Source organism: Solenopsis invicta, chromosome 8 (genome assembly GCF_016802725.1).
Source record: "Solenopsis invicta isolate M01_SB chromosome 8, UNIL_Sinv_3.0, whole genome shotgun sequence".
Taxonomy (NCBI): domain Eukaryota; kingdom Metazoa; phylum Arthropoda; class Insecta; order Hymenoptera; family Formicidae; genus Solenopsis; species Solenopsis invicta.
Genome location: NC_052671.1, coordinates 18,714,417 through 18,741,901, shown reverse-complemented (window position 1 = coordinate 18,741,901; position 27,485 = coordinate 18,714,417). Strand labels below are relative to the sequence as shown.

Genomic DNA, 27,485 nt, shown 5'->3' with positions numbered 1-27,485 from the left:
CATTCGAAACCATTTATTATAATAAAAGATGAAAAAATATACATATATTACTAGATTAGTACTTACTACGTTTTTTATATTAGTAAATATACTTGCCTCCGTTTGGCACCTTCGAAACATTTTTCACTAAATTGATAATATATGATAAAGATCTCTATATAAAATTAATCTATCAAACCAACTGTTTTTACATTTTCTTTCCAGAAAGTTGTAATGTCGTACCGTTTACTATTCATTTAATGCAATATTTTTCATTCATTCGAATTTATGTGAAGAAACGGCTTTGAATTGTTTTGTACACGCGGCACTTATTGAATATTTCTTTTTCTCACAAAAATCAGACAATAAATGATCTTTTATTTAAAATGTATTATAGAGAGAGTCTTACTAGATGCTCTGTCACCAAAATTTTGCGTTTAACATTTTCTAAATCTAGAGGCGCGGTCGCGACTCGGTGCCTCTTTTTACGCGAGTAGGCGAGTAGGCGACTTCTAAGCGTACAAGATTATCAGATAAAAAATTACGACATGCTTTTCGACAGACTGTATTCACATAACACTTAAACGAAGAGTCATGTCCATTTCTCCAAAAATAAATTTCTAAATATTTCGTTTTTAATTTAACCATATAAACCTTCCTTAAATCACGTTTGGTCATTGGACCCAAATTATATTAATAACACGGTCCATATAATACGATTCAAAAGCATTAAAATTTTTTTATTACAATGATATACAGAGAACAATATTTTGAAAATAACGCTTTTTTTATAATATCTGGGGTTCGCGCGTTGCATCCCATTCTGATAACACCTGGTCGAATTGTCAATCAGGTTGTTTATATCCACATACCTTCTCCGTGAGCTTTTTTTCAAATTCCTGACTGAAAATTCCTGTTCTGATAAGCTGTAATCGTATTACATATGATACCACGAAGATCACAGCGTCATAAGCGAGAAATTACGTAAATCTTGTTTTTCTTGTATCCAATGATTGAGACAGACAAATCAGCTCGTATTTCTTGCGTTTAGTGACGTAAAAGTGTGTCAAATCTTAATTGTCTTCTTAATTGTCATTTAATAGAGTAATGAAATAATGAAGTAAAGTTTGTACTCTTGATAAAATCTACGAGTATATATGATAGAGATCGATCGAGTGGATTCCGTCGAAACTCTATTGAATTTTTACAGCTAATCTGCTTAGACTATCGTAGAGCCGAATTTTTGTATATCTATTATGATAAGCAAAAAAAAAAACAATTTATTTACTTCGATGTACAGCATATCTATTTCAAAGTTATTCTATTTTTGCACTTTTGTACGATTTTTTTCTTTTCAAGATGACTTCGCTTACTATTTATTGTAAAGAAATATATAAATAAATAAAAAAAATAAACAAATGTGAGAAATATGCTCTTTGTAGCTGTCTATAATATAGAAACAATAAAAAAAAATTATTTACGTAAATCGTAAATCATTGTTCTCATATAATTTTAATCTCATATAATAATCTTTATAATTGAATCGTAGAAATTAGTATATTTTTATAAAATATAACGTTCGGACAATATGATTAACACAATTTCTCGCTTTTCTGTTACAGTCCAATGAGTGCAGCGAAGAATCATGGACCTAATGTTTAGTACCATTTTAATCAGCGAGCTCGACGATTGTGAAAATGCAGAGAATACTTTCTTAAAATTTACACTTAAAGTCGTCAAAACATGGACATCGAAGAATTTTACTTATATAAATTTATAATCTTTAGTATTTTATTAAAATTTACTATAATTTAAGTAAAATTTATTTAAACTTTACTATATTTATTTAAAGTTTACCTAAATTATAATAAGGTTTTTTTTAATATCCACGTTGTCCTACAGTTACCATGATTTTAAGAATAAATTTTAAGAGATAATTCTCTCCGTACATGTGTTGAAAATGACCGGTATATTTTTAATAGAAATGTTTGCTTGAATGTTTAGCATTTATTGAAAGTTTTTACGACCAATTGTTCATTCGTGATGTGAGATGTCGTGTTGATTTCGAAACAGTCGACCAGTGACTGTAGAAAAGTTATAATCGGTTGCACAAGTGTCTGCGACAGTTTTTAACTTAGCGTAAGTAAGCAGCATGAACAGTGAGCGAAGTAAAGATGACACCCTACCACGCGCGCCTATCACCGAGACGCACCGTGTCAAAAATAAATAAATACACTTAGCAAACTCCATTATAATTCTACGTTATCAATTCGTTATAAACTTAAATTTCTAACGCTCCGTACGAATTATATAGACTTCTTCGATATGGATATTAAGTTTTGCATTAAGTTCAAAAACTAATCATAAGCATTCATATGCATTAATGAACTCTCTTGTTTATTAACACTCTCTTTCCTAATGTGTGCGATCTATCAGGCGATGAACAGAAATATTTCTTTTCGCATTAAAAATGCAAAATAGCTCAAAAGATTGATAAATTTAATTAACAAATTTTATCTGAAATTGTTAAATTGTTAACAAAGAATAACAGAGTCACTGCACCAGTCGCCGAACACTTATCAGTAAATGACTATTTTAAAAAAATATAAAATATTAAAATAGAAAGACTTTAAATAATAAACTGTAAATAGATATTTTTTAAACCTAATTTTTATATAATTTTGATTAAAGTATCATTTTTCTTAAATATTATTTTTGAAAATGTATTGTTTTCATTTGTTCATTGACTGGTTTAGTGATATGGGATAAGTCATATATGATAGTTCAACTTGGAAAATAAAAATTTCAATATACCACAATTGTCGGGAGACAACAGTCTAAAACGGATATTTTATTGGAATATTGATTATCATGATATAGTGATCTTACTTCATCGTACATTGAAATGAACAAAAGAATGAACGTATTAGCAATCAGCACATAAAAAGAAATTTCGACATAGTCATTGAACATTCTCTCTTATTAGTTTACTTTAATAATTTTTTAAAACCCTGTGATTCCTTTCGTAAGCAAGTACAGTGCGAAATTGTCAAAATAATTAGCGATGTCGATGAAGTTTTCCGAGAGACGTAGCGTGTTTAAAAGATTACTCTAGGATTCAATTGAACCACACAATTGCGCTTTCTGAATACTGGATGGTTTGCAATATCATTGCACGTTAAAGTGCGCTCATTGTGTTTCCTGTCAGGAGAAACCAGTAATTCCTATCTCACAGCACTAACGAACTTTTAGATGAGAAAATTTAGTCGGATTTACGACGGCGACACGCAACCGCGACGGCGTCCCCCGACTTCATATTCGAATATAACTTATGTCGAGTAACGAAAATATCTTATTCTCCTATATTTGGAAAGTAAATCGCGGCTTTGAGATACATACGATATATAATATGTACTAAGTTATATCCGATTTCGAAGGAGCGCAGAAGACACACCGTTTTTAAACTTTATCGGCGTAAAGGATCACATGCAATTTTATAGATCGTAGAATTGGTCGTTAGTTCCGTGTTTACGCTGTCCGAAGAGAGTGTCCCGCCAGCGTTCCACCAATCACACACGACTAATTACTCTTGCTTTGCACTTGCACGATCGTTTGGAGATCGACGATGGTTTTCTCCAACATCTCAAGCCACGAGACGTTGGTCAACGAGCAGCGCAACTGATTTGTACAACTGTTGGCGGTGGTAACCAGACTCGGCGGCGACACGGCATCGCCGATACTGGTAGTGACGGCCTCCGCCTGAACAACGTTGCCCGACTTGTGCCTGGCAGTGGCAGCGACCTTGTCGTCTCCGGAATCGGAAGACATCGTATCGTTCGCTGCGTCTGTTTTGTCCCTCTCCGTCTCGGAGATATTGTGCTCCGTGTCGATATCCTTGATTGGCGCACATAAATCTCTATCAACCTCGGTATCGCCACACAACTTCCGTCTCTTGGAGGGCGTCTCCAGTTCTGGCGATGAGCGACTTTCCTTCACCGTAATTATCCGAGCTCGTGACAACAGAGTTTCTAGAGCCGGTAGCAGGCTGGAGGATGGTTTCAGTCTCGTGCTGCTGCTGTAAACAAGTGCCAAGGCGCGCAAGTCACCGGTCAGTCTATGCGCCGACGCCTCGACATCTACTGCCTCTACCATCGTCGTCAGCGAGCTAACCAAGTTGTCGATGAGCACGCACGTTTGCTCAGTCAACACATGATTGGCCAGCTTCGGAAAAAAGGTCTTGAGGAAGGCATGTATCGCCGGCACTCCTAGTGACGATCTTTCGTCCAGCAGCACGGCGTCCACGTAATCCACCGTGTAGGAAGAACAAAGGAGGGACGCAATGTGCTTTCTGTCAATGTGCGTAGCGGCATGCACGTCCAGCCACAGCCTGGGAAACAGAGCCAGGTGCAAAGGTACACCTGCAAGCCGTAAAATAAATTAGAATTCGCTAGCTCACAATTACGCGCCTACGCGTCACACAGAGATGAAAACAAAGAAACATGGTCAAAACTAATATTAAAATATATTACTATATAATATATAATTCGTTAGTACACATCTAGCGGACCTTTATGTAGTACACAGGTGCGAATTCGCACTGCACAACTTTGGCGGTTCATAACTCTCCTTACGATAAAGCTAATATTTCATTTAATGTTTTTTCAAGGAAACAAGTAAAGAATAACTTTACTTTAGTGATAAAATGTCAAACAAAAAACATCATTATATTTGTCAAAAATCCATTAAACTGAAACTCTGTGTTGAAAAAATAGCAGTTATAAAAAAATACTGATGCGACCTGTGTAAATAAAGGATATCACATATTTTCAAAATAATGAAAAAATTACAGATTACTCTATACTGTATTTGAAAGTAATACTAATTTGGTAGTGCTTTCCTACTTGGATAAAAAAATATTTCAATAAAAAGTAAAAATGTATTGTAATAAAAATGTACAAAATGATGACAAAAATTTGAATTTTTTGTATAAGTACTTTAAATATTTAAGATAATTTATGTAATGATACATTGTGAGACAGAGATTAGTTGTTTTATAAATAAACATAATTTTTTTTATTTATACAACAACTTGCAATGGAACTTTGCATTAATCATACTGAAAAGTACTTGTACAATTAAAATTTAAAAAAATTTTATTCTTAGTAAAGTAAATAAAAAATATATTATTACATACAATATTATTCAAACAGCTTTCATATGTATATATGTAAGTTGTATAATATATAAATCACATTATAAATATCAATAAAAGTAAAAAATAAATATTATTAATAATAGAACTAAAACTGTATCAAATATTACTTGGACGCCAAAGATTCTAGACAAAATTTGAAAAACCTATTAGAGAAGAAATCCTAAATTATTGTATAAAAAAATCGTAAAAATACAGATTAAAAAAACACATAAAGCCAAAGGTATTCTTAATTTCATGTTTTGTTGTTTTTAATTTCTAAAGATTTAAAATTAAGAATATATATATACTTATATACCTTAAATTTTAATCTCATCTTTTTTATACAATAACTCCTCTTTATTTTTTCCCACCAGAGCACGCCTCTGAAACTTTATTTGTTTTCGCGGGAAAAAATAAAGTCCGATACTTTTTGAACACACCTTGTACGTGTATTTAAAATTTAATGTATTGTTAAATATTAATTAGATAACAATACATTGCAATATTAATTTTGATATTTCTTTTTTTTACCTCTGTGCATTATTTTATATTGCACTTACCTTCGAACCCAAGCATAGCGCTCAAATTTACTAACGAATCCGTCATGCAATCGTTATTAATTGCTAATCTGCACATTACATCTATCAGTTCGTGATAAGGTAAGTAAAATTCAAGCAGAGCGCTGTCATACTCCGGGTCTACTCCCTTCGACGCCTCCAGCTGAGAATGAGGCACCGCCATTTGTACCATCGGCCTAGCGGGTCTTGTAGGCATCTTTCCGGGCGGAGTAGATCTTCTCGGAAGATACGGCCCAGGTGGGACAGCAGCATGGGACTCCTGAAGAGCTGCGTGGCAGTGTGAGAGCAACGGTGCTAGGATCAGTATTGCTTCGGCAGGAACGAGCATAACGAGCTCTTTCAAAAGATCTATAGCCAAATTTCTCATATCCGGCGGATTGTACGTGTTTAAAAGAGTCGCCAGTTTACGCAGAGCGTCGGGCCACTCCTTGCAATTGGCTAGAATGCTTCTGGCATCCGGTCCGTCTCTCGCTGTACGAATGCACCGCACGAGTTCGACGATAATAGCGATTAACTCGGCTAAATCGCCAGCAACATGGCACGCCGTCGCTTCATGGTACATGATATGTAGCATATGAAACGCTTCAAGAGCCATGCTCAAACCGCCGTTGTAGACAACGTACAAACGATCGTCGTCCGACTCAATAAGAATTCTGAAAAAAAAAAGCATAGATGACTATTATATTTGTGTTTTTAAGAGTTTTCTTCTAATTTAGGGCGCAAAAAAACTGCTGCATATATTCTTCTATACTTTTACATCTATTTGTACATGTTCAGTAAATGCCTACAAATTTTGATATAGCTGGATGTTAAGTAGGTTTTATATTAACCCTCTACAAACATCATAGATCTTTCCAGATCTAGGCGCTTTTTTAATCTTAAATTATTCGGTGTCAAATTCGGATACGTACAAAAATAGTAAGAAACGTTTTGAATTAAATAACTGTAAAATCGTATTCCTAAATATTGAAAGAATTTATCAGAATTTTTTCAAAACTTTTTTAAGCTCGAAAACCTTTTAAAAAACATAATATGCCCTCAAGGACTCACGATATCTAAGCAATAAAATTCAGCGGTATTTACAGAGGATTAAATAAATTTAAAAATAGGTTAAGTTGATATAATATCTCAAAAATTACTGAATTATACTGAAATTATTTATCAACTTCATTTTTTGTAGATATGAATAATAAAATACATGCTTGTTTGTCACATGAATTAAAAAATTATATAAACAATTTTTTTCTCATAGACGTTAAATTCAAAAAATTTTACTAAAGTAAATATACTTACTTTTTAAAATTTTAATAATTTGCAATATTCTTCATTTATTCAGTCTATAGCCATACGTATAATAACTAAAACTCCTTTTGAACTAACACAACGGATATGACAATACCGAAAGCAGTTCTTAGTGCTCAATAATTTTCTAGGTAAATTTATCAACATTTACAAGATTTCCTTAAATTGTGCGCCGCATGTTCGCCGGATTTAAAATACAGCTTTTTAAGAATAACCCCGAATGTAATATCACGATTAAATTAAATTAATAATAAATTTAATTATTTTTTTATGCTTACACGCATCTCTACGAACTCTCCTAATCCCAAAAAACTGTAAAGAATTTATTGTAAAAAATATTACCTCCCGACTAGGTTAAACTAAAAAACTCTTTTTGAACTTTTTATTTTGGCTAAATTGAAAAATTGCGATCATGTCAACCAACACTTTTTTTAGATTTCGTTTTTAAATTTAGGTAAACACTAATAAAGATTAATTTACATAAAAACTAATAAACATTTAGCCATATCAAATTAAAAATTTAAATATTTACTAAACATGTACAAGTAAATATGCAAATGCATAGAAAAATATGTATAGCAATTTTCTTTAAAAAATTACCAAAGATAAATTTTTGTACGCTCTAAACTAGAACACACTCTTAAATCGACGTTTCATTTAAGATATACTTAATTATTTTTAGCGCCGCTGCAATTAAAATACAATTATTGGTATTTTTTTACGTACCGAAAAGCAGAAATGAGAGTTGCCCAACACGAACGACCATCGAGTCCTTGTAAATAAGAGGACAATGTGCCTCTTCTAAACGACGCGATCTCTGCTTCTTCTTGTTCTGTTTGATCAGGATGTCTTGCGACTAACAATTGCATCAATTTAAATAATTCATCCACTGCCTGTAAAACAAAAAAAAAACATTTAAAAACATAATAAAACCTTATCTTGATAATTAAAAATTTATTATTTATTTTACAATTTATTGTTTATTTATTTATTATAATTGAAATTTATACTTGTACAATACCCATCTCTCATGCAAAACTTAAGTTACTTCAATCTTTCCACATAATATAAAAATTTGATCAAATTTTGAGAATAAGTTTATAAAAAATATATGCATATCTGAATTTTTTCAAATTTTTTAATCGTATAATTTACTTTAAACGATTTTCTAAAATAACATTGAGTCTTGTGAGAGTTTTAAGTAATTTGATCGCAAACAAAATATAAGAATTTTGGAAAACTATATTTGTAAGAAAGACCAGAATTTAAAGATCGGAATTTTATTTGTAATTTCACTATATCATTTTCATATGTAGAGTATAAAATGTTCAAAGTATAAAATTATACAGTTTATTCACTCTTTAAATCTCAATATGACGTCATACACTAGTGAAAATGTGACACGTTGCTTGTTACTATATTGAAATCTTTATTACAATCTTTCCTCAACTTTTTTCATATTAATATTTTTTAATATTATAAAGAAAATATTTTTAAATAACAAATTATGGTTTTGTATTGCATAATTTTTGTTCATTACTTATTAATTTGAAAATGATACCAAAAGCTTCTATGTGTGCGTATATGTGTATATGAAGTCAAGTAACTCTTTATTCTGTTTTAAACTAGAGAATCTTTTTAAATTTACAAAAACTTACAGTTGAATACTGAGTAGGATGAGGAGTAATGTTTTTAAAAGCCCATTGAATATTCTGATGCGTGGCCAATTGTCTTGTAAAAGTACGCGATTGTTGACAACAAAGTCTTAGTAGACCATAGTACGCAGGTAACATAACTCTGTTAAACAACACGACATCTTGGTCTTCGTGATCAGCTCTAAAATCAATAAAAAAATACACAATAGAGATAGAAAGCATTTTTATATTGAATAATATTTTAATTCTTTGCATTATAATCTTTAGGAATAATGTGCAGATCAGCCCCCACCGATTCAATAAAAAAAAGTATACTCAAGTTATCACAGTTTATCGCAATTCATAAATAACGCTCTAGTAATATTTGTGTGTTAAATTAGTAAAATATCAAATCTGTCAAATAATAGAAATCATATTCTTTGTAGTGTAAACCGTTAACATAAGAAAGTTGCTAATGCCATCCGTTGAATAGTGTTTTTCGACGACATTGGGACTACTTACATGTAGAGGATATATTGAGTCGAAGAAGGCTAACACAAATTAAACATCCTATATTGCTATAGCCAGGGTTAGATAGTAACTAGTTAAAAAGTTAAAAGTTAAATAATAAAATTAAAAAGTTGATGAGAGACTTTTAAATTTAGTTCATTTAAAATAAGTTAATAATGTTTAATTTAACTGGCGTTATTTTTAAAACCCGCAAGCTTTAACTTATAATGTTTTTCCTAAATTAAAAATTCACCTATGTAAAAGGAAAAAAATACATCCCCATATGTAAAAAACAATATTTGTTATTTCACATAAGCTTAATTTACAAATAAAATATTAAATTTACTTGATCCTATATATCATAATTATTTAAAAAAAAGAATAGAATAATACTCACAGTATGTAATTAAATGCTATATTTTTAGTTATATGCGGATTGTGAAGTATCATAGCAACATTCTCTGGACAATCGGAACAAACGTGATACCAGAACAAAAGTACCGCTTGCTTATTATGATGCACCGGAATGCTGGGTTCCGAAAGTTTCGGATGGAAAAGTGTCCATAGATCATTAAGATATTGGCCAAACTGTAAAATAAACATACATATATAAATATATTCATCTTTTATTGAAGTTATGAAGAGCCGTTGTTTTGTATATTTCATATATTGCATGCGTGTATGTGTGCGGATTTACTCACCATTAACTTTTCGGTCTTAGAGACTACACAGTATGTGAGCAATGCAAAGTAGGCAGTGAGCTTCATTGTACCGTGAGTTTGTATGTCGATGTAATGTCGTGCAGGCTGAAGCAGTCTCAATAGTGCCGTATATATCTGATGTAATATCAATGTAGCCTCGGGCGACAGTTGAAACTCTCTGGACGTGTTGCAGCCTACACCGAGGCGATGGGCACTACGATAACCTTGTCTAAAATGCGTAGATGGGACTAATGATACTAACAGAAAGGCAGCGGCAGAACGAACTCTTTGATTGGAGTGCTCGAGAAGATAGTGTTGCAGCCACGTATTAAGTTCTTGCAGTACCCAAGCGTGTGCGAGTTTACTTCTCGTGACTGCGAGAGCTAACCACTCCAGCGCACCGTGCGGAGCAACTCTTGCCGCTTCCCAAACTCTACCGAGGATCAGCTGGGTCATGCAGGGCAGTCCACTTAGCCCCGAGCTTTCTGTCAGCAACGTTAATAATTTGAAGAACGGTTGGCATACGTCGGTGTGTTTCATTATCGCCTGAAATATCATTGTGACTACGTGTATTGCCAATCTATCGTTCCAGCGACATAACGATTGAATCAAATTCCTCGTTTGAGTAAGATTTATGACATCTCGTGTCTGCTGATACAGAAAAGGGAAGCCTTTGCCGCCCGCTACGGCACTCAAGTCTGACGGTGATAGCGCCAATCTGTGATCTTGTCCCCTGCTACGTTCGACCAAATATGCTATGAGCGTGATCATCTTGTCCAGCGAGGCGGGTCGGAGTTTTTCAGAAGGCACGGTCACAATCTCCTCCTCTTCTTCTTCTTCGCTGACCGCGTCGACGAACTCGTGAGTTCTATGCCCAAGATAAAAGTTTACCATCGTGGAGATTGCCTGCACTCTGATTAGAAAGACAGCTTCATCGTCGCCCATCTTGCTAAACTCATATAAGAAGCTGAAGTACTCGGTGAGATGTTTGAGATGCTGCTTGGCATGTTCCATGAGTGATAGTAACATTCTGACAAAACGTGTGACGCAAGATCGAGTACCGACAGTGTTGACATCGTTCTCCTCGTCGCAAAGAAGGTACAAGGGTGCCTGGGTAGCGCGCAATCTTTGAATCACGTGAATGCATAGCCGTTGAAACATCTGCCTGACCATCTGATTAGGGCACTTGACTAGAATCTGAATAGGCCACCACGAATCACTGGCCATCCGCTCGAGGAATCTCGCGCACGCTCCGGCCGAGCCGTTGAACTGTTTCGTCAACAATTCAACCCACTGCACCATCGTTGGCTTTTCTTTGGCGTGTATAAACGTCTCCATAAAGAAAGATGTGGACAACTCCGCGGACATCTCTGTAATATCCGGTTGCACAGAAAGCAAAGTTTGTGGTATATAACCGCATATTTGCCACATAAACCCAAAATACGTATGTTCGAATATATTCTTATCTTGCAGAAAGTGCATGTTGTCCTGCCAAATCCAGTCTTCGAGCTCCTTGTTGAGTTCCAATGGCGGCAATTTGTTCATATTGTTGCGCACCAGTGAAGACAATGAAGATCGACCGCTATTGCCGTCATTACTGTCAGCAACTGGACTCGAAACGGTCGCCTCCTCTTCTTTCGCTTGTTGCTCACCGGGATCAGTGCACCATTCGTAAAACAACATGTACGCCGAGTTGGTCTTTTCAAAGCTGAAATCCATAAACTTGTCCGTCACCGAATCGTAAGTCTTACTGGTCATCTCGCCGCCAAAACATTCGGCCGCAATCTGATTCGGATCAAACGGTTTGACTTCGGCATCGTTGAACAGGAACCATTTGTCCTTGTTGGGAGACGTACGATCTCGGATGAAGCTATAATAATGCCCGCCGTCCGCTGTTCCTGTGTGAACGGTCACGCCAATCAAATCATACTGATAATGCTCCACATCTTCCTCCTCCTTCTCTATATCGTCTGCCGACTTGGAATGTCCATCGTTCTCGGATTTTTTCTTTTCGGATGCCGCTTTCTTCTCATCTTGATAATGTTGCGGCATAAGTTTCTTCTCAACGTAACCAGACATATCCAGTCTAAGCGGAAAACTAAAATGCGTATTGACTTTCTCTTTCAGCATGGTGCCCATATTGAAAGTATAGCGCATCGTATTAAAGCACAATATATGTGGCAGCTTCTTAAAGCAGGCTCGTTTTTCTGCCCGCGCTTTTTTACCACATTGTGAGCACGTATACATATTGTCGCCTTCAAGCGTATCCTTGACCGTGACCTCGTCCAAGCTCTCATAAAGATTTCGCATATCCGCCACTTGACATCGGACGGTATAGAACTCCTCCAAGGTTCTACTAACATGCTCGCAATCGAGCGAGACGACATTGTTGGATATTACGCCACAAAATAGTGTCTTGACCAGGTTCTTCAGATCGGACGTCATTTCCTCCAACTTGGAAACGAGATCAATAAAAAATTCAGCCATATCCTTCTGCTCACCAGTGTTGAGCGGCTCGTGGTTCATCGTATATACGCGGCAAAAGCTTCTTGGATTATATGCTTTCCTCTCCGACTCCAATAAGTAAGCAAACATTCTTTGTAGCTCCCGTAAAGTCAACTGATGCTTATTCGCACGACTGCAATCAGCACCCAATATAGAGACACGCGCTTGTGGCATCATGTACAGATGCTGCATGCAACTGGCCATGTAACATGTTGCGCCTAGATTCGTCAAGCCTACGTAACCACAATCCGAACGCCCATCTTCATGAGGCCAATAATCCCATGGATACGGAAAAAGTCCAGGACGGTGTTGGGCGAGCAGCTTCTCATGTAATATCCTATAATTGTCGGGTGCAGATTTCACCAACTCAACCAAGAGATCAAAAGCCGCCGATCTGGATGCCTGACTCTTACACTTGGGTACATGCTTACTTCGTGGATTAGGTAAGGCAAACAGGAAATCAAACATTTGATGTAACAAATTTTGACCGATCTTACCCTGCTTGCAAGGCGGATTGTGCGTCATTATATTACACGTGAGATTGATCAGTCCGACCAAAGCGTCGTCTTCCACCGTATTATGTCGCGTCTCCAGATGCTCTCTGTCGAGCACGGAATCGATCACTCGGATTGCTAGCCCCTCGAGATCAACTGTTGTGCCGGAGGTGTCATCCGTTGAATTTTCTCGAATTGTTTCATTCGGAAGAGAATCCACTAGACGGCACACTAACCAAAAATAATCTTTGCAAGCTGGCCCATAAGGTTCTTTTCCTTCATCCAAAACGGTATGTAGGTGCAGTGGTAGATCTGGCTTGCGATGTGAAGGTTGCATAGCTTCGGCAATCACAAGATGCTCCAAAAGGGTGTTCAACATCGGTACGATCAGTCCCGGCATTTGATCCGAATTATCGTCTTCTACGCCAGTGCTGCCTAAGCACAATCTGTATAGAGCCGTGCACACTTCACGTCTCACTGCCGGCTCGGGATCTTCTAATATCAGCCTACGTAACCATGTTTTTCCAAATGGTTCAGACGACGAAAACAAATATTGCCTGACTGCCAAATCGCTGTGAACCCAACAGACCAGTAGCGCCATGGCATAATGTATCACTTGGGATCGGCTAAAGAGTCCCGTCTTGTAGTGATTCGGATCGAGCGGCAATGAAGCATCGTTCAGAATGCTCGTTATCCTCGGCATCACCGTGTCAACGTTCATCATTCTCAACATGGCTTCACTAAGTCTGGGCACCAGCAACGGTTTGTCTGCTTTATTACGTTTTTTCTCTTCTTTTATGACACCAAGATGACAAAGTTGCTTCAACAAACTGGCAAGACAATCCTGTTGCCACTCGCTGCCATCTCCCTGTTCTAGACAACCGGACATAAAGATGTCAAAAAGATGCCGGAGCCCACCGTATTGCACGAACAGAGTGGACCAACCCACATCCTTTTCTTTATCGTCATGATTGTCATCCGCGTCGCCGCCACCTTCGTGCGTCGTCGTTGATACAGTGGGATTGTTCTGCGATGGCTGATTCGTCGCACCTCGCCGACTTAGGGATTCAACTATGTAAAGCGAATACATCAGTTTCTGCGGACTCGCCGGATCGAGCAATTCCTGGAGAGAAGTATCGCCAAGTTTCTGGAAACCTCGCAGCAAAGTTGGACTTGTAGGTAACAACGTGAGCGTATCCCAAACTCTTCTTGAAAGCACTTGCGCCTTCGTATGAGGAATTTCTTGGCCTCCCTTCACAGTTGTTTTCATAGCGCTGAGTGTTCTCATAAGCGTAAATAGCTGTTCGAAATACTGCGGTCGAAGCAACAATAAAGTCGGTAAGGATTCTCTAGGCGGAGGCGGTAATAACGAGGGCGAATCCATATCTCGTTTACTGCAACGGCCGCCATTACCTCTACTGGCGCCGGGTGAAATAAATACTAACTGTCCATCCTTGAAACCCATTTCTTGCAAAGTTTTCTCATCAAAATCAATAGTTAATTCCTGACCTTGAGTAATCATTCTAATAGGACCGTCGGTAAGCAACGATCCTAAAACTGATCCACCATTTTGAACAGTATTTGAGGAAAGTGCTGATTTTTCTTGAGCGTTCTGCGTGTCATCCCACCATTTAGCAACTTCGGCTCGCAAATCTGCTACATAATCGGTATTAAGAAGAGTAAAATTTGTCTTCTCTGGTATGCCAGCAGGTTGCACAAAGATCCTTAATTGTTGACCTTTCTCGGATGGATTCATGGCTACATGGCTGGCGGCGCCTCTACCTTCCAATACCCAGCGACGCAAATGATAAGCATAGCGTTTTCGAAAGGCTTCTAAATGCGTCTTTAGCAAAAGCAAAGCGCGCTGTATGCAGCGTAGACTAGCTTCCTCGTTGATTTCGAGATCAGCACTGGCTGCTGCGAGATGAGTCATGCATTGTGATACAAATTCCGCCTCTTGCGTCAGCTGCCGTGACATGTAGTAGCCATTGAGGTACTGTATAGCTGCCATACTGACGTCCGTACTTTTTGCTTTCAAAGCAATTCGCCACAAAAAGTCCATGCCCACCGAATCTATATCTCTAAGCGGTCTGTCCATGTGTGCAGCAGCTAAACGCGCCAAGTTGCATAATTGTTGGAACAAACTCAGACCCGTCATACTAATGGTTTCTGGTGGTAAACTCGGTAACCTGCGCATGCACAGGTGTTTTAACGTGTCCATTCCTAAAGCATGTTGTTCTGTAGATTTTGCTTGGCTGAGCAACCAACTGAAGAGTTCGTCTGCACAGACGGGATCTTGCGACAGACATTGCCACAATATATCCACTTGTTCTACATTTAAGCGAAAGCAATCGGGTGAACCCAGTGGCGAGAAGATTGACGACAGAAATTGTAACCTAACTTGTATTTCTGTCTGATGTGAATATAAATTACTTTTCACTCCTGTACTGGTGTAAGTTTTCAGATTGTTAAAGAAATGCTTCAACATGCCACGCTCACGATCGGCCCAAGTAGTAATTGTGTGTGCGTCCATTGCACCAAATTGCTGGAAACTCGCGAGCAATTTTGGCAGCAGTCTTAAAGATATAACTACAGAACGATTAATCGCTAAGTTCTCTAAACAACCCTCTATAAACTTCATTGGGATCAAGCGATCGACATTGAAGCACAAAAGATTGCATAACGCTTTTTCCGCTTCTAAGGCCAGGCCCTCTCCTAGCTGGCCTATCTTATCATCTTGAAGAAGATCCCATAGCAGCGTGTTACCTGGTTTACAAACTGTGTCCAAATTAAACTGCGAGCTCAATCTCGTGGCCGCTTGCCGAGCGGTTCGCACTTGCGACTGCTGACAGACCGATCTTCTAATCGTCATGGTCGAGTGCGAGTGATGAGGGTGATAAGCTTGCATTTGGATAGCAGTTAGGTGACGCGCGGCTAATTGAGCCAATTCCTCTTCACAACCGCTCTCCTCGCCATCGAAATCGGCCATATTTTTTTCACTTTTGTTTGATATTCTACTGCTGTACGAACCTTCCTCGTCAGAGAGCATCTCATCTAATCCCGAAGGTAAAAACGTAGGGCCAGATGCGTGCACTAAACCAGCGAGTTCGGATATCACCGCGCCAGGACCATCCGCAGCAGCGAGTACACCTGCTACATCACTGTCATCCTCATCATGCGAACTGTCTCCCGAATCGGCCGCTCGATCCACATTATATCCTACTATCGACATATATTTATTTTTGTTGCGTCTCAATAAAGCCGCTGTGGTTGGAACTTGTTGCTCGTTTGGATCTAAAGCCATCGCTTGCTGTTTAACGCGATCCAACGCGTCGACATTTTTTGGCTCGTCTAAAGAAGCCAAAGCATCCATACTGTTCAACATATCCTCCGTTCTACTTTTCCCGTCTACGAGCAGATCTTTTGATTTCATATTTACATCTTGACCAACAATATCCTCTAAAGTTTTCTCAACAGCACTTAAAGAGCGCTTTTGCGGTCTCTTTCGTTTGCGTAAGATTTTTCGCTTCTTCTTCTCCTGCACGAACGTCTCCTCCGTATTAGATTTCTCCGTATCCGCTTCAGCGTCAGATCCACTTTGTTTGCTCTTTACTTCATCTCGAATGACGTTCGTCGAGGAATCCTTGGATAATTCTCTGTTACATTCAAACTTATCGGAATTCAAGCCTTCAATGTCATTGAGACTTGATTCAATGGTGGTGGTTGTCAGATTTTTTCCTTTATAATGTCCTACAAGCATGCAAACAAAATGTAAATAAAGAGATACAGATTTTATTTAATATTAGTTTACGTACCTTCACCATCGCTGCTGTAGCTTCTAGATTGCTTTCTAGGCGACGGTCCATCGGACAGCGTTGGACTAGGTTCCTCCTCATCATCTTCTGGGCTGCTACCATCCATTCCGCTTGGATCGCTACTGCTACTTCCGCCGACTCCACTTCCGGTACTTCTTAAAATTTCTCTGTTTTTCATTACCAGACCTCTTGGATAAGCCGAACGACCAGATGTCCAAATAAATTTGATTAAAGCCGATGCTAAAAACAAGCTTTGCTCGGTATGGTCCTTAGGTTCCAATTTGCCTAGCAAAGAGTACAAGTGGAGTACGGGAGTAGGAGCCAGATGTTTGACTAAAGGCGCCAATAAATCATAAACCGGACGACCGCAATGTTTCAGCTGTGCCGCTTGCCACATAGTGTCCATATCCGAAGATGTAATTCTACCTTCCATAGCCAAGAAGCTTAATATAATGTGACTCTGCTTAATAACCTCCACATGTAAATTTGGCCCGAATATATGAGCTATGATGTTGTTTTCGGTCAACCAGGCGGCAAGCGCATGTCCCACTTGTTCAACCTCGGCAACGGTCTCACTATTGCAAAGCTCATTAGACGCAGTAATATGAGCATTTATTTGAGCCACACCAGCCAGTCTCATAGTCAGAGTTGTACTAGTAAAATATTTAAATGCCAAGTCAAGCCCATCACGATCGAAACTTGGTAATACAGAGTCTATCGGATCCTTCACGGCAGTCCACATAAAATCTGAAAAAAACACCATGTGTATGTTTAAATAAAAAGAAGAATCAATTTGTATTCACGAATTAATGATACAGTACATAGAGAGAGTTACTGAATACTTACCAGTTGCTTGTAATCGTACCTCATTAAAATTTTAAATTTTAAGAATTATTATTCAGTATATGATATTTTCGCTAGTCCAAATTTAAATTATTGTTTTATATTTTTATTTTTATATAAGTAAAATTTAGTAAAATAAATATATGAAATAAATAAGAAATAAGTAATATAGACAAAAATTTAAAATTACATTTTGTTTTATCTATGCTAATAACACTAAAAAATTATGCACAATTGATTTTAATTTTTAATCCATTTATGTAGCTGATAATATTATACTCATGTATTTACAGTAAATTTTCATATTTTCATAAAAAAAACTTATTGTATATATAATGTATATTTGCAATAATATCACAAACATTAAAAAAAACATTTTTATAAAATTTATCATGTTTCATAAATTGTTATCATGTTTTGTGCCATTATTTTTATAAATTTTATTACACTAAATAATATTAATGTAACATTAATAATTGATATATATAAAAATGTTAATTGCAAAAGTAAATTTTAATCAAATTTATTTCGGCATTATCTTATTATTATCATCATTTATCAATTATTAAATATTTGATCTTCTTTCAATAAATTATTTAATAATAATTATTAGTAAAATAAATATTTATTAATAATTCTTGAAGTATTTAATTATTTCAATTTATAAATTCAATATTTTCAAATGATATCATTTAAGTATATACCAAATCCACAGGTATGATTTAAGCTATTTATTGTCTAAATAACAATAAGTTGTTATTGGTAAAAGATTAAAAATCTAATAATAGGTACATAAAAAATCAATTTTTAATTCGTTTATTCGTACAACTAAATATCGAATTAAAAAGATGATTAAAAAATAACTTGAGTTGTACACATTTGATAACTCTCCTCTATATGGCACGCAGTTTCATGAACTTGAAAAGCTATATAAATCACACAATAAATATCAAAACTTAGAGAGAGAGAGAGAGAGAGAGAGAGAGAGAGAGATCTAGCTATGACCTATAAGATTTTCGTTTATTATTGTGTCTTCTATACCCATTTTTTAGCTTCAGAAACATACCTGCCATAGTTCTAACAGCGGGAGTACGCAATTCCTTGTCCTCTAAACGGCACATATACTTCATAACACGACTGCGTAATGGTATAAACAGTTGAATGACACTCGCATAGTTTAACCAAAGTTTCAGGTTACAAATAACCGCAACCATAGAATGCGCAAGGGTAACGGGCAGTGTGTTTTCCATGTCGAAACAAGCAGATACCAAATTAAAGCCTCCTTGATGGCAAAATATAGATACCGCACGGATCAAAGGTGCCGGTACTTCGGGATCATGCGGCTCACAGTAGCCACCTTCGTCCTATATTACACAATAAAAAAAAGTTTAGTATTAAATTTAACACATTTCAAATGTCTCAAACAGTCTACTCAAATTTTTGTATCAATTTGATATAAAATGAGCATATTAGAAAGAAAGACAAATATTATGTAAAAGATCAACACAAAAAATATAACATTTTGACACAATTTAAAAATAAATTGTAGAAGCATTTTTCTTAAATTTTAATATTTCACAAAATTAACATTTATAATATGCTAATAGATACATCTTATTCATTTATCTCAGAATTTGTTTTAAAATTTATTATTCTTGTTATTTGTTAATTCATTTATAAATTGTATTATTTTAAGATTCAACAAATATTGATATTAACAGATCTGCAAAAAAAAATTTTTAAAGAGCTGTTTTGGTTATTCCACATAATCTTTATGTTTTAATGTGTGATGAATCCGAAAATGACCTCTGTTTTGTCATAAGACGAACATATCACGTTTTCTGACAATGTTGGAAACTGTTAAATAAAGCAATACCTCAAAATAAATAAAAATAGATTTATGAAATCAATTTTTTATTACAAATTTTTCATGAAAATCATTTTTTTAACTGGAATGAGAACCAAAAAAAAAGTTAAATCAAGCCTGGGCATGTCAGAGCCTGCGCGTTCAACTTGCAACATGTTGATGCTGGTTTCATTAGCTTACTCTGAAAGTTCTTTTCTTTGAAAGTTACATTTTTTTGGCATTCTATATCTTGAATACACTGATGTGAATTAATTAATAGTAATTTTGACTTTAAATTTAATTAAAAACCCTAAAATAAAAAAATATCAAAAATTGAGAAAAATTTACTAAAAAAGAGAATTTTGCATTTTATAGCAAATCCTGACGTCCAGGATTTTTTTCAATATTTTATTCGTTTTTAACACACCAAAATACATGGAAATTAGATGAAAATAATCAATCAGCTTTTTAGTCACAGATCTGTGTTATTCAAATGATACAATCACATTATGTTAAAATAACACAATTTATGAGTTAAATTAATAGGTGTTAAAAATTCAATATGAAAATTTCAACAAGTAAAAATTTTAATGTAACACAAATACAAAATGTGTTTTACTATATAGGTTTAAAGTAATCGATGTGATTTGTCGATATAAAACAAAATAATATCGTACAAGTTTTACCTTGACTGGAGCTAAAGGGTTCATCACCCCGCCGTGTTTCATGGCGATATAGAGAGGGAAGTTGAGTAAAAAAATTTTCGAAAGAAGATGAAACAATCTTTCTTTATCATGCTGTGACCAGATCTGTTTTGTTTGAACTTCCGCTTGCGCTTGCTCTGCATTGTCACCGGATTTTCGTTTATTATTTTTCTCTTCCTCATCCTTTTCATCCTTAGGAGGTGTTTCCTTGGCGACATCTCCTTGCTGTTCATTTTGTATAATTTGCAACTGTTGTAACGTACAGAGCACGACGCTCTGAGTTAGTCTTATAAATCGATCAAAATTTTTAACTTCCCGATAACAGCACATACATTGTCTGAAAAACAAAAAAGAATCGTAGAAAATAATTATACATGATTAAACGTATTTGTAATAAGTATAAAAATAAAATAAAATCTTTTCACTATGAGAAACTATTCTGGTGAAAACTTATCTTAAAATTCTACATACAAAGTTTCAGAATTTTTATATCAATTTCAAAATTTTTTCAAAATTTCTGTATAACCTTATAACTATTTAGAAAATTTCTCTAATTTTTTATATAAATTGGAATACTTTTCAAAAGTCTATATCTTTTTTAGAATTCTTTGTATCTTTATAAATATAAATTTTGAAATATTCCATGAATTCTAACTTTTTATTCTACACTTTTCAAAGAAAACTTTTATAAACTCTGAAAAAGTTTAAAATATTTTTTTTCAGAAATTTTCAATAAATTTAAAATATAAAATATAAAGTAATCCCAAAAATAAGATATTACAATAATTTTTTCCTCAGAGTAATAAATATTTGTTATGAATATTTGTTGTAGAGATACCATAGACTTCATTTTTATTACAACACTATTAAAACAACTCATATGTGTGAAACAACTTTTCATAATTTTTTGAACATTATGATTAAAAATATATACAGCTAAACAATGTATTATAATAAAATATCAGTTCTTATTCAATTTAATTGTCACAAAAAGGATTAATGAGCAAAGATATACAAGAAGATATTAAAGATATTGATTAGAACAATTAATATACCTCTGCACCCATTGGTTAACATAATGCAATGTGGTATCGACATCCGTTACATATAATGTCGCCAATGCATCTTGCTCCTTTGAACGCTCGTCATCTAAAAAAAAAAAAAATAATGTATTAGAGCCCACAAAAAAGTATAAACAGATATAAGCTATCAGATATTCGCAAGATTCCATTTTTATTTTTTCGGATAATTTTTTATTCTGTTCAATGTAAATTCGTGGAATGAATTTTCGTTTAAAAAGTAACGAACGTTTCACATCATTGCAAAATATCACTTAGAAAATCAACGGATACTCCAATACTTAGTGCACACAGAAAAATATCAATTCTACTGCTAAGAAAAGCAATTATTAAATTTATTTTTCTTCTTTTAAGTAAGGATTATTTTTAACAAAGAATATTTTATTGATAATAGTCTTAAAATATATTTATTATAAATTTTAGGAAAACTTATTGCTATAAAAAACTTATGAAACAAGTAATATTTACTTTTTTAAGTAATTTACAGTATGTACAGTCTCTAGTAGATTTTTGAAAGCTAATTAAAAGTTTTCAAATAATGTCATGCAGCTTCACTGAAAAACGTACTTCAATTTACGGAACTAATATTTATTTTTATCAATGTAATATCTTGTATAATCTCAGTTTAACTTATGCTAAATATATCTCTTTCTTTAAGAGAAAAGGATATAATCTCCAATAGACAATTTTTATTAAAAATTTTTAAACAATACTACAAACTTTACTTGAAAACAATCTACATGGCTAATGTCCATTTCTATAAATGTAGATTAACTTTAGAAACCCGTTTTTTTTTTTATTGACCGAAAATGTAAAGAATATTAACTCGCTATGGTCCCTCTGTACTTCTTTCACTGCTTTCTTAATTCAACCACTCGTTCAACCAGGTTATTGATGCCACAGTATTTTTAAAAGTTTTGGACTTTAAAAAATTTTTATTATATTCTTTCAACATTCCAGAATATAATTTCACAATTGTTTGACCCAAAACGTTTTTCACTTTTTTATACGTATCCGATTGAATTTCAGACAAAATTCAAAATTAAAAATTCACCTGGGTTATCAAATCTCCAATTGGACCATGGAAGGTTAACTATTCTAGACAAAAATTTACTTATAAAATTAAAAATTTTTTTACACTTAAAAAATTTTGTTCACTCTTTTCTATTTTATAAATTACAAACCGTTAGAACAAACTAATACTATTATTGTAAGGTAAACTAATCTAATAAAACTTTGTTTATATTATAATAATATGAGTTGAAAGTAAAATAATGTGATCTAGCTTCAAAAGTAAAAGTTAATAAAACTAAATTAATGGACAAAGAGCCTAGCTGGGTTTCTATCAACTAATTTATTAGATTATTAAATGTTTCTTTCACATACAATGTTTTACATTTGATGTTAAAATTCGTGAAACAATTACAATTATATAGTGTTACAAGACCATCATTTTAGCCTCAAATCAAGCATTCTTCAATACAATCAAATTTTTTACAATAATTATTCCATTACGTTACGTCTTATCAATTTCATATGGAACACATTACTTGATTTTTTAGTTTAAGTCAAGATCAATGTGAGTCAAGATGTTAAAACTTCAAATAATCATTATTTTAAAATGAATGTACCATTGATACAAAGGTTGTGTAATTAAGTGAAAGCGGGAGTAAGTATTTAACAATTACGTCTATATTCGTCCATGCAAAGAGAAGAAGAATGAAACAATCATCTGATAACACTATGCAACTATAATTTCACAAATTTTAAAATCAAATGTAAAACATTGTATGTGAAAGAAACATTTAATAGTCTAATAAATTAGTCGATAGCACGAAAACTCAGCTACACTCTTTGTCCATTAATGTTAGTTTAGTTAATAAATAAAATGTTTACTTAACTAAACGTTATTTTAAGCTATCAAAATTTTAATAATAAAAACTGTACTAAATCTGAATTAACATTTAGATAAAAATTCAGTCACTTCAAGATTAATCTCGGTTTACTTTACTCTTTACCTTTTTTTTTAGTTCTAGAACAATAGAAAAAGATAAAATCTCCATTGAACTATTTTGGACAACACTAATTGAAAGTTCTTAGATGACAAGAGTTTCACCAGCAAATGTATTTCAATTCGCATAACTAATATTCTTTTTTACTACTATAGTTTAATACTAGAGCATTACTTATATATTACTCTAATATAAAATACTAGATAAAAAACTATAAAATTACGAATCATCTTTTTACATATTTTCTATACTGTCTAGATTACAAGATATTAGAATAATAATAATCAAATTAATATTTTAAAGTAAACAAAATCTTATTGAATGTTATTTTAAGCTGACCAAGTTTTAATAACAAAATCTACCTGAATCTGAATTAACTCTTGAGAGAAACTTTTTCCACAGTAATATTCTAGGGTTAACCTTAATCTTGATTTACCTTATTCTTTACTGTTTCCTAATTCAAAGAATTAAAAAAGAATAAAACATAATAATATTACTTCAATTAATAAATAAAATGTTTATTTAATAAAATATCTTAAGTTATCAAAATTTTAATAATTAAATACTGTATTAAGTTTGAATTAGTATTTCGGAACAAATTTATCCACTCCAGAGTTAACCTTAATCTCAGTTTACTTTTTACAATTTCCTTAATTATATTATAAGAATTAGAATAAGATAAAATCTTCAATAGATGATTTTCGATATTGCTAACTGACAATTCTGAAATAATATGAGCTTTATCAACAATTTTAATTCACATAATGTTAATTTCCTCTCTAATATAATTTAAAGTGCTTGTTTTCCTTGTATTAACATTACTCAGGGTGAAAATTTATCCACAAAATTAAAAACTTGTTTTAAAAACTTTTTAATACATTTTCTATTTTATAGATTGCGAGATGGAATAATTGAATTAACATTCTCTATTTTAATCCTTACAATACAAATTTTAAAAATGACCTTACTTGGACATCTGGATTACTCACATCTGACCTTTTTTCATCCATTTTAAATAGTTCAAAACATCTCTAAAAATTCTTGTAGTGTAGAATAATTAAATTATCAAAGAATAATCACACAAAATGGGTGAAAGTGTTACTTGATTTAAACAATTGTAATTTTTTATAATAAGTGCACATAAAAAAGTAATTAGGATTTTCTAATTTAGATATGAGTCTTTAAAAAAAAGTACAAAAATTCCAAATTCTTTAAAAAGTATAAATTATTTGGTCATTCAAAAATAATTTTTCAATAAAAAAAGAAAAATAGGAAAAATTGAGTATCTCAAAAAATAATCTTTTTTTTATTTAATATGTATAATATTTTAGCACAAAAATAAAAATCTCCAGTGGGCAATTTTCAACAATGTTAACTGAAAGTTTCTAAACTATACAAGCTTCTCTGAAAAATGTACTTTAATTCATATAGCTAATTCCATTTTTAGTAATGTAGATTAGTAAAAATCTCTATCTTTTTCTAGTTCTAAGAATAAGAAAAAAATAAAATCTTCAATGGATGAGAGATTTTCGACAATGCTAACTGAAAGTTCTGGAACAATACAAGTAAAAAAATGTACTTTAATCTATATTGTTAGTTCCATTTTTACTAATATAAAATAATCTTGACCTTAATTTAACTTACAAATTTGATTGGACTGCATTAACGTGCACTAGTGCACATTAAAGCTGCTGTACACTGATCTAATCTAAGTGAAAAATAAAATGCAAATATTTTAAATGATAAAATACAATTTTATCAGACAATAAACATTGAGGATTTTACAATTTAACCCTTTAGAATCCAATTTTTTTTCTTTTTCCTTTGATAACTATTTTGGACAATTTCTACTTATTGACAATCTGTAAGTATGGCATATCTTAGAGTACTTAATAAAATATATATATCTTATTGGGGCTGAAAGAGTTAACCTGTTTATATATTTATATTAAACACTCATCTTTACATCAATTTGTGTACGATGGCTTTAACATGTACCAGTGCACACTAGTGCATCCAACCAAATTCGCTATTACTCTTCATCTTTTTCTAGTTCTCTAAAAATAAGATAAAATTTGCAGTGGACAATTTTCAACAATCTAACTGGAAGCTCTGAAACAATATAAGATTCACGAAAAAATGTATTTCAATCCATATGGCTAATTCCATATTTGCCAATACAGATTAATCTATATGGTTTAACCTACTCTTTATCTTTATCTAGTTCTAAGAATAAGAAAGATAAAATTTTCAATGGGTAATTCTCAACAGAGTTCTCGAACGATACAAGTTTTGTTGAAAAAATATACTTCACTCCGCATGACCAATGTCCATTTCTACCAATATGGAGTAACCTTATAATTTCGACTTTTAGAACGTTTAGAAAAAGATCAAGAGTTAAACCAAGATCAGGATTAATCTATATTGGTAAAAAGAAATATAAGAAACGTGTCGCTTTCGTTTATAAGCTCACGTCGTTCTTGAAGAAGAGAAATCAAATCGCTGTAATCGGATCGCGTCCGATCGCAAATCATAACAAAGCAAGAGAGTTCCATACATTTAACTCCGTACAAGAGAGAAACGCAGTACGTAAAAACATGAGTGGAACGAAGAACCGTCCAAGTCTCGACGTTTTCGGTCTTCGAACAAAAGACTTGCCAACGATTAAGGTTATAGGACGCTAGCCGTTGGCGCATTTCGCGAAGACGGAGTCTCGCGAGCGAGAACGCGTTCAGAGCAGCCGCGTCCTTGCCGCGTTTCCCGGGAAGAGCCCTCCTCGAGGAGCGCTCCGTCGACGAATCGTTCGGCCGCGAGACCGAATTCACTCGGATAGGTTAAGAATTAGAGGGAGAACGCCACTGTGTGGGCGCGATATATCCACTTACACGCGAGCAGAAGATCGTGAAAATCGACGCACACATCGCACATGGTGCCCAGGTTGTTCAGCCTAGCGAGAGGCTCTCGGTCACGTCAAGTTCATCACTCGTGCTCACCGACACACGCTGCTGTGGATGATAAATATTATTAAACATCCCCCGTGTGCGCTCTCGCTCGCTATCCCCCGACGGTCACCATATTGCTTTCTCGTGCGTACGTATTGTACGTGTACTCGCCGCTCACTTCAAGCGAGCGCGGCGCGTCGCCACTCGCCTGGTGAGCGAAGCGTCCAGAAGCGAGGCACCTTCGTCTAGCCGCGAGGAAACGACGACGACGACAACGACGACTGGACGACGATGACACGTGTCGCGTTACCGTCGCGCGTCACCCCGACCTCGAACGACCGCGATCAGTCGTGTGAACGCGTGCTGCACGCTGCTCCGATCGGACCGATTAATTTCACGGTTTGTCCGTCGCGAGCGTCATTGTGACAGAAGACAGCTGATCGCCACCATGTTGAATATCGTGGTGTTGCGCGTCGCGATTTAAAAATCCATTTGCACTTTCCCGGAAGCGGTGACCGCGCGCCAATCTGCGCGCGATGCAACGAATGTGGGTGGAGAAGAACGGAGACTGAATCGAGATTATTGTCCTCTCTTTTTTCTTGCCCTACTCAACCTCTCTCCCTCCCTCCCACCCTCTCCCTCTCTCTGTCACCTCTAAGTATTGTTTCGCTATATATCAATTAAAAGTTATCAAAATTTAAAAATTACCAGCTTTTTATTGTTTATAGATTTATTGTAATCACTGACGAGATACTATGGCCGATTTTTTAATTCATCGATTGATCAATCGCATATTATGCGCAAATGTGCAGCTTAAGTTGCATTTACGCATAATGCGATTATTTTGATTTTAATCGATGAATTAAAAAAAACTTAGCCTTTATTAAAGACTGATGATCTTGACAAAAGTTCGCGTGACCCATTGAAATTTAATTGATTAAGAGAAACTGATAATATAATAATTTTATGATTTAATTTTATTATATTATCCTATGTTTCATAGATATGTATATATATTTAGAATTCGTTGACACATGATTTTTATTTAAAATTGCAATTTTACCAGAAAACATTTTTTTATATGCAGTTATATATAAAATACATACACATACACATTAGGGGCGGAGAGTAGAGTAAGTCGAACCTATTTGCAGTGTTTGCTCTCTACAGCAAACAAATAAAGTCCGATCGTAAAACTGAAAGTGCCATTGGAAAGATAATTTAATTCTCTTCATTTTTGCTCCAGATCATTTTAACGTATTTCTCACCTATGTTGAACTCTATAATGGAAAATATAAAAACGTGTTTTTCAATCCGATTTGGAATCAGTGGTTCCAAATCGGATAT

The 27,485-nt window shown here is 34.3% G+C and overlaps 1 protein-coding gene across 1 annotated transcript; it reads right to left on the bottom strand.

Annotated features, from left to right (window-relative positions):
* Nucleotides 1-26,745, bottom strand: LOC105201339 (ubiquitin carboxyl-terminal hydrolase 34). Its single transcript, XM_011169320.3, is given in 12 exon segments — nucleotides 1-4,397; nucleotides 5,734-6,404; nucleotides 7,780-7,946; nucleotides 8,712-8,889; nucleotides 9,595-9,785; nucleotides 9,899-16,647; nucleotides 16,713-17,459; nucleotides 18,622-18,919; nucleotides 20,088-20,442; nucleotides 21,161-21,254; nucleotides 26,082-26,145; nucleotides 26,148-26,745. Coding segments are annotated over 12 exon segments (10,434 nt in total). The 5' UTR covers nucleotides 26,229-26,745; the 3' UTR covers nucleotides 1-3,558.
* Between the last annotated feature and the right edge of the window lie 740 nt (nucleotides 26,746-27,485).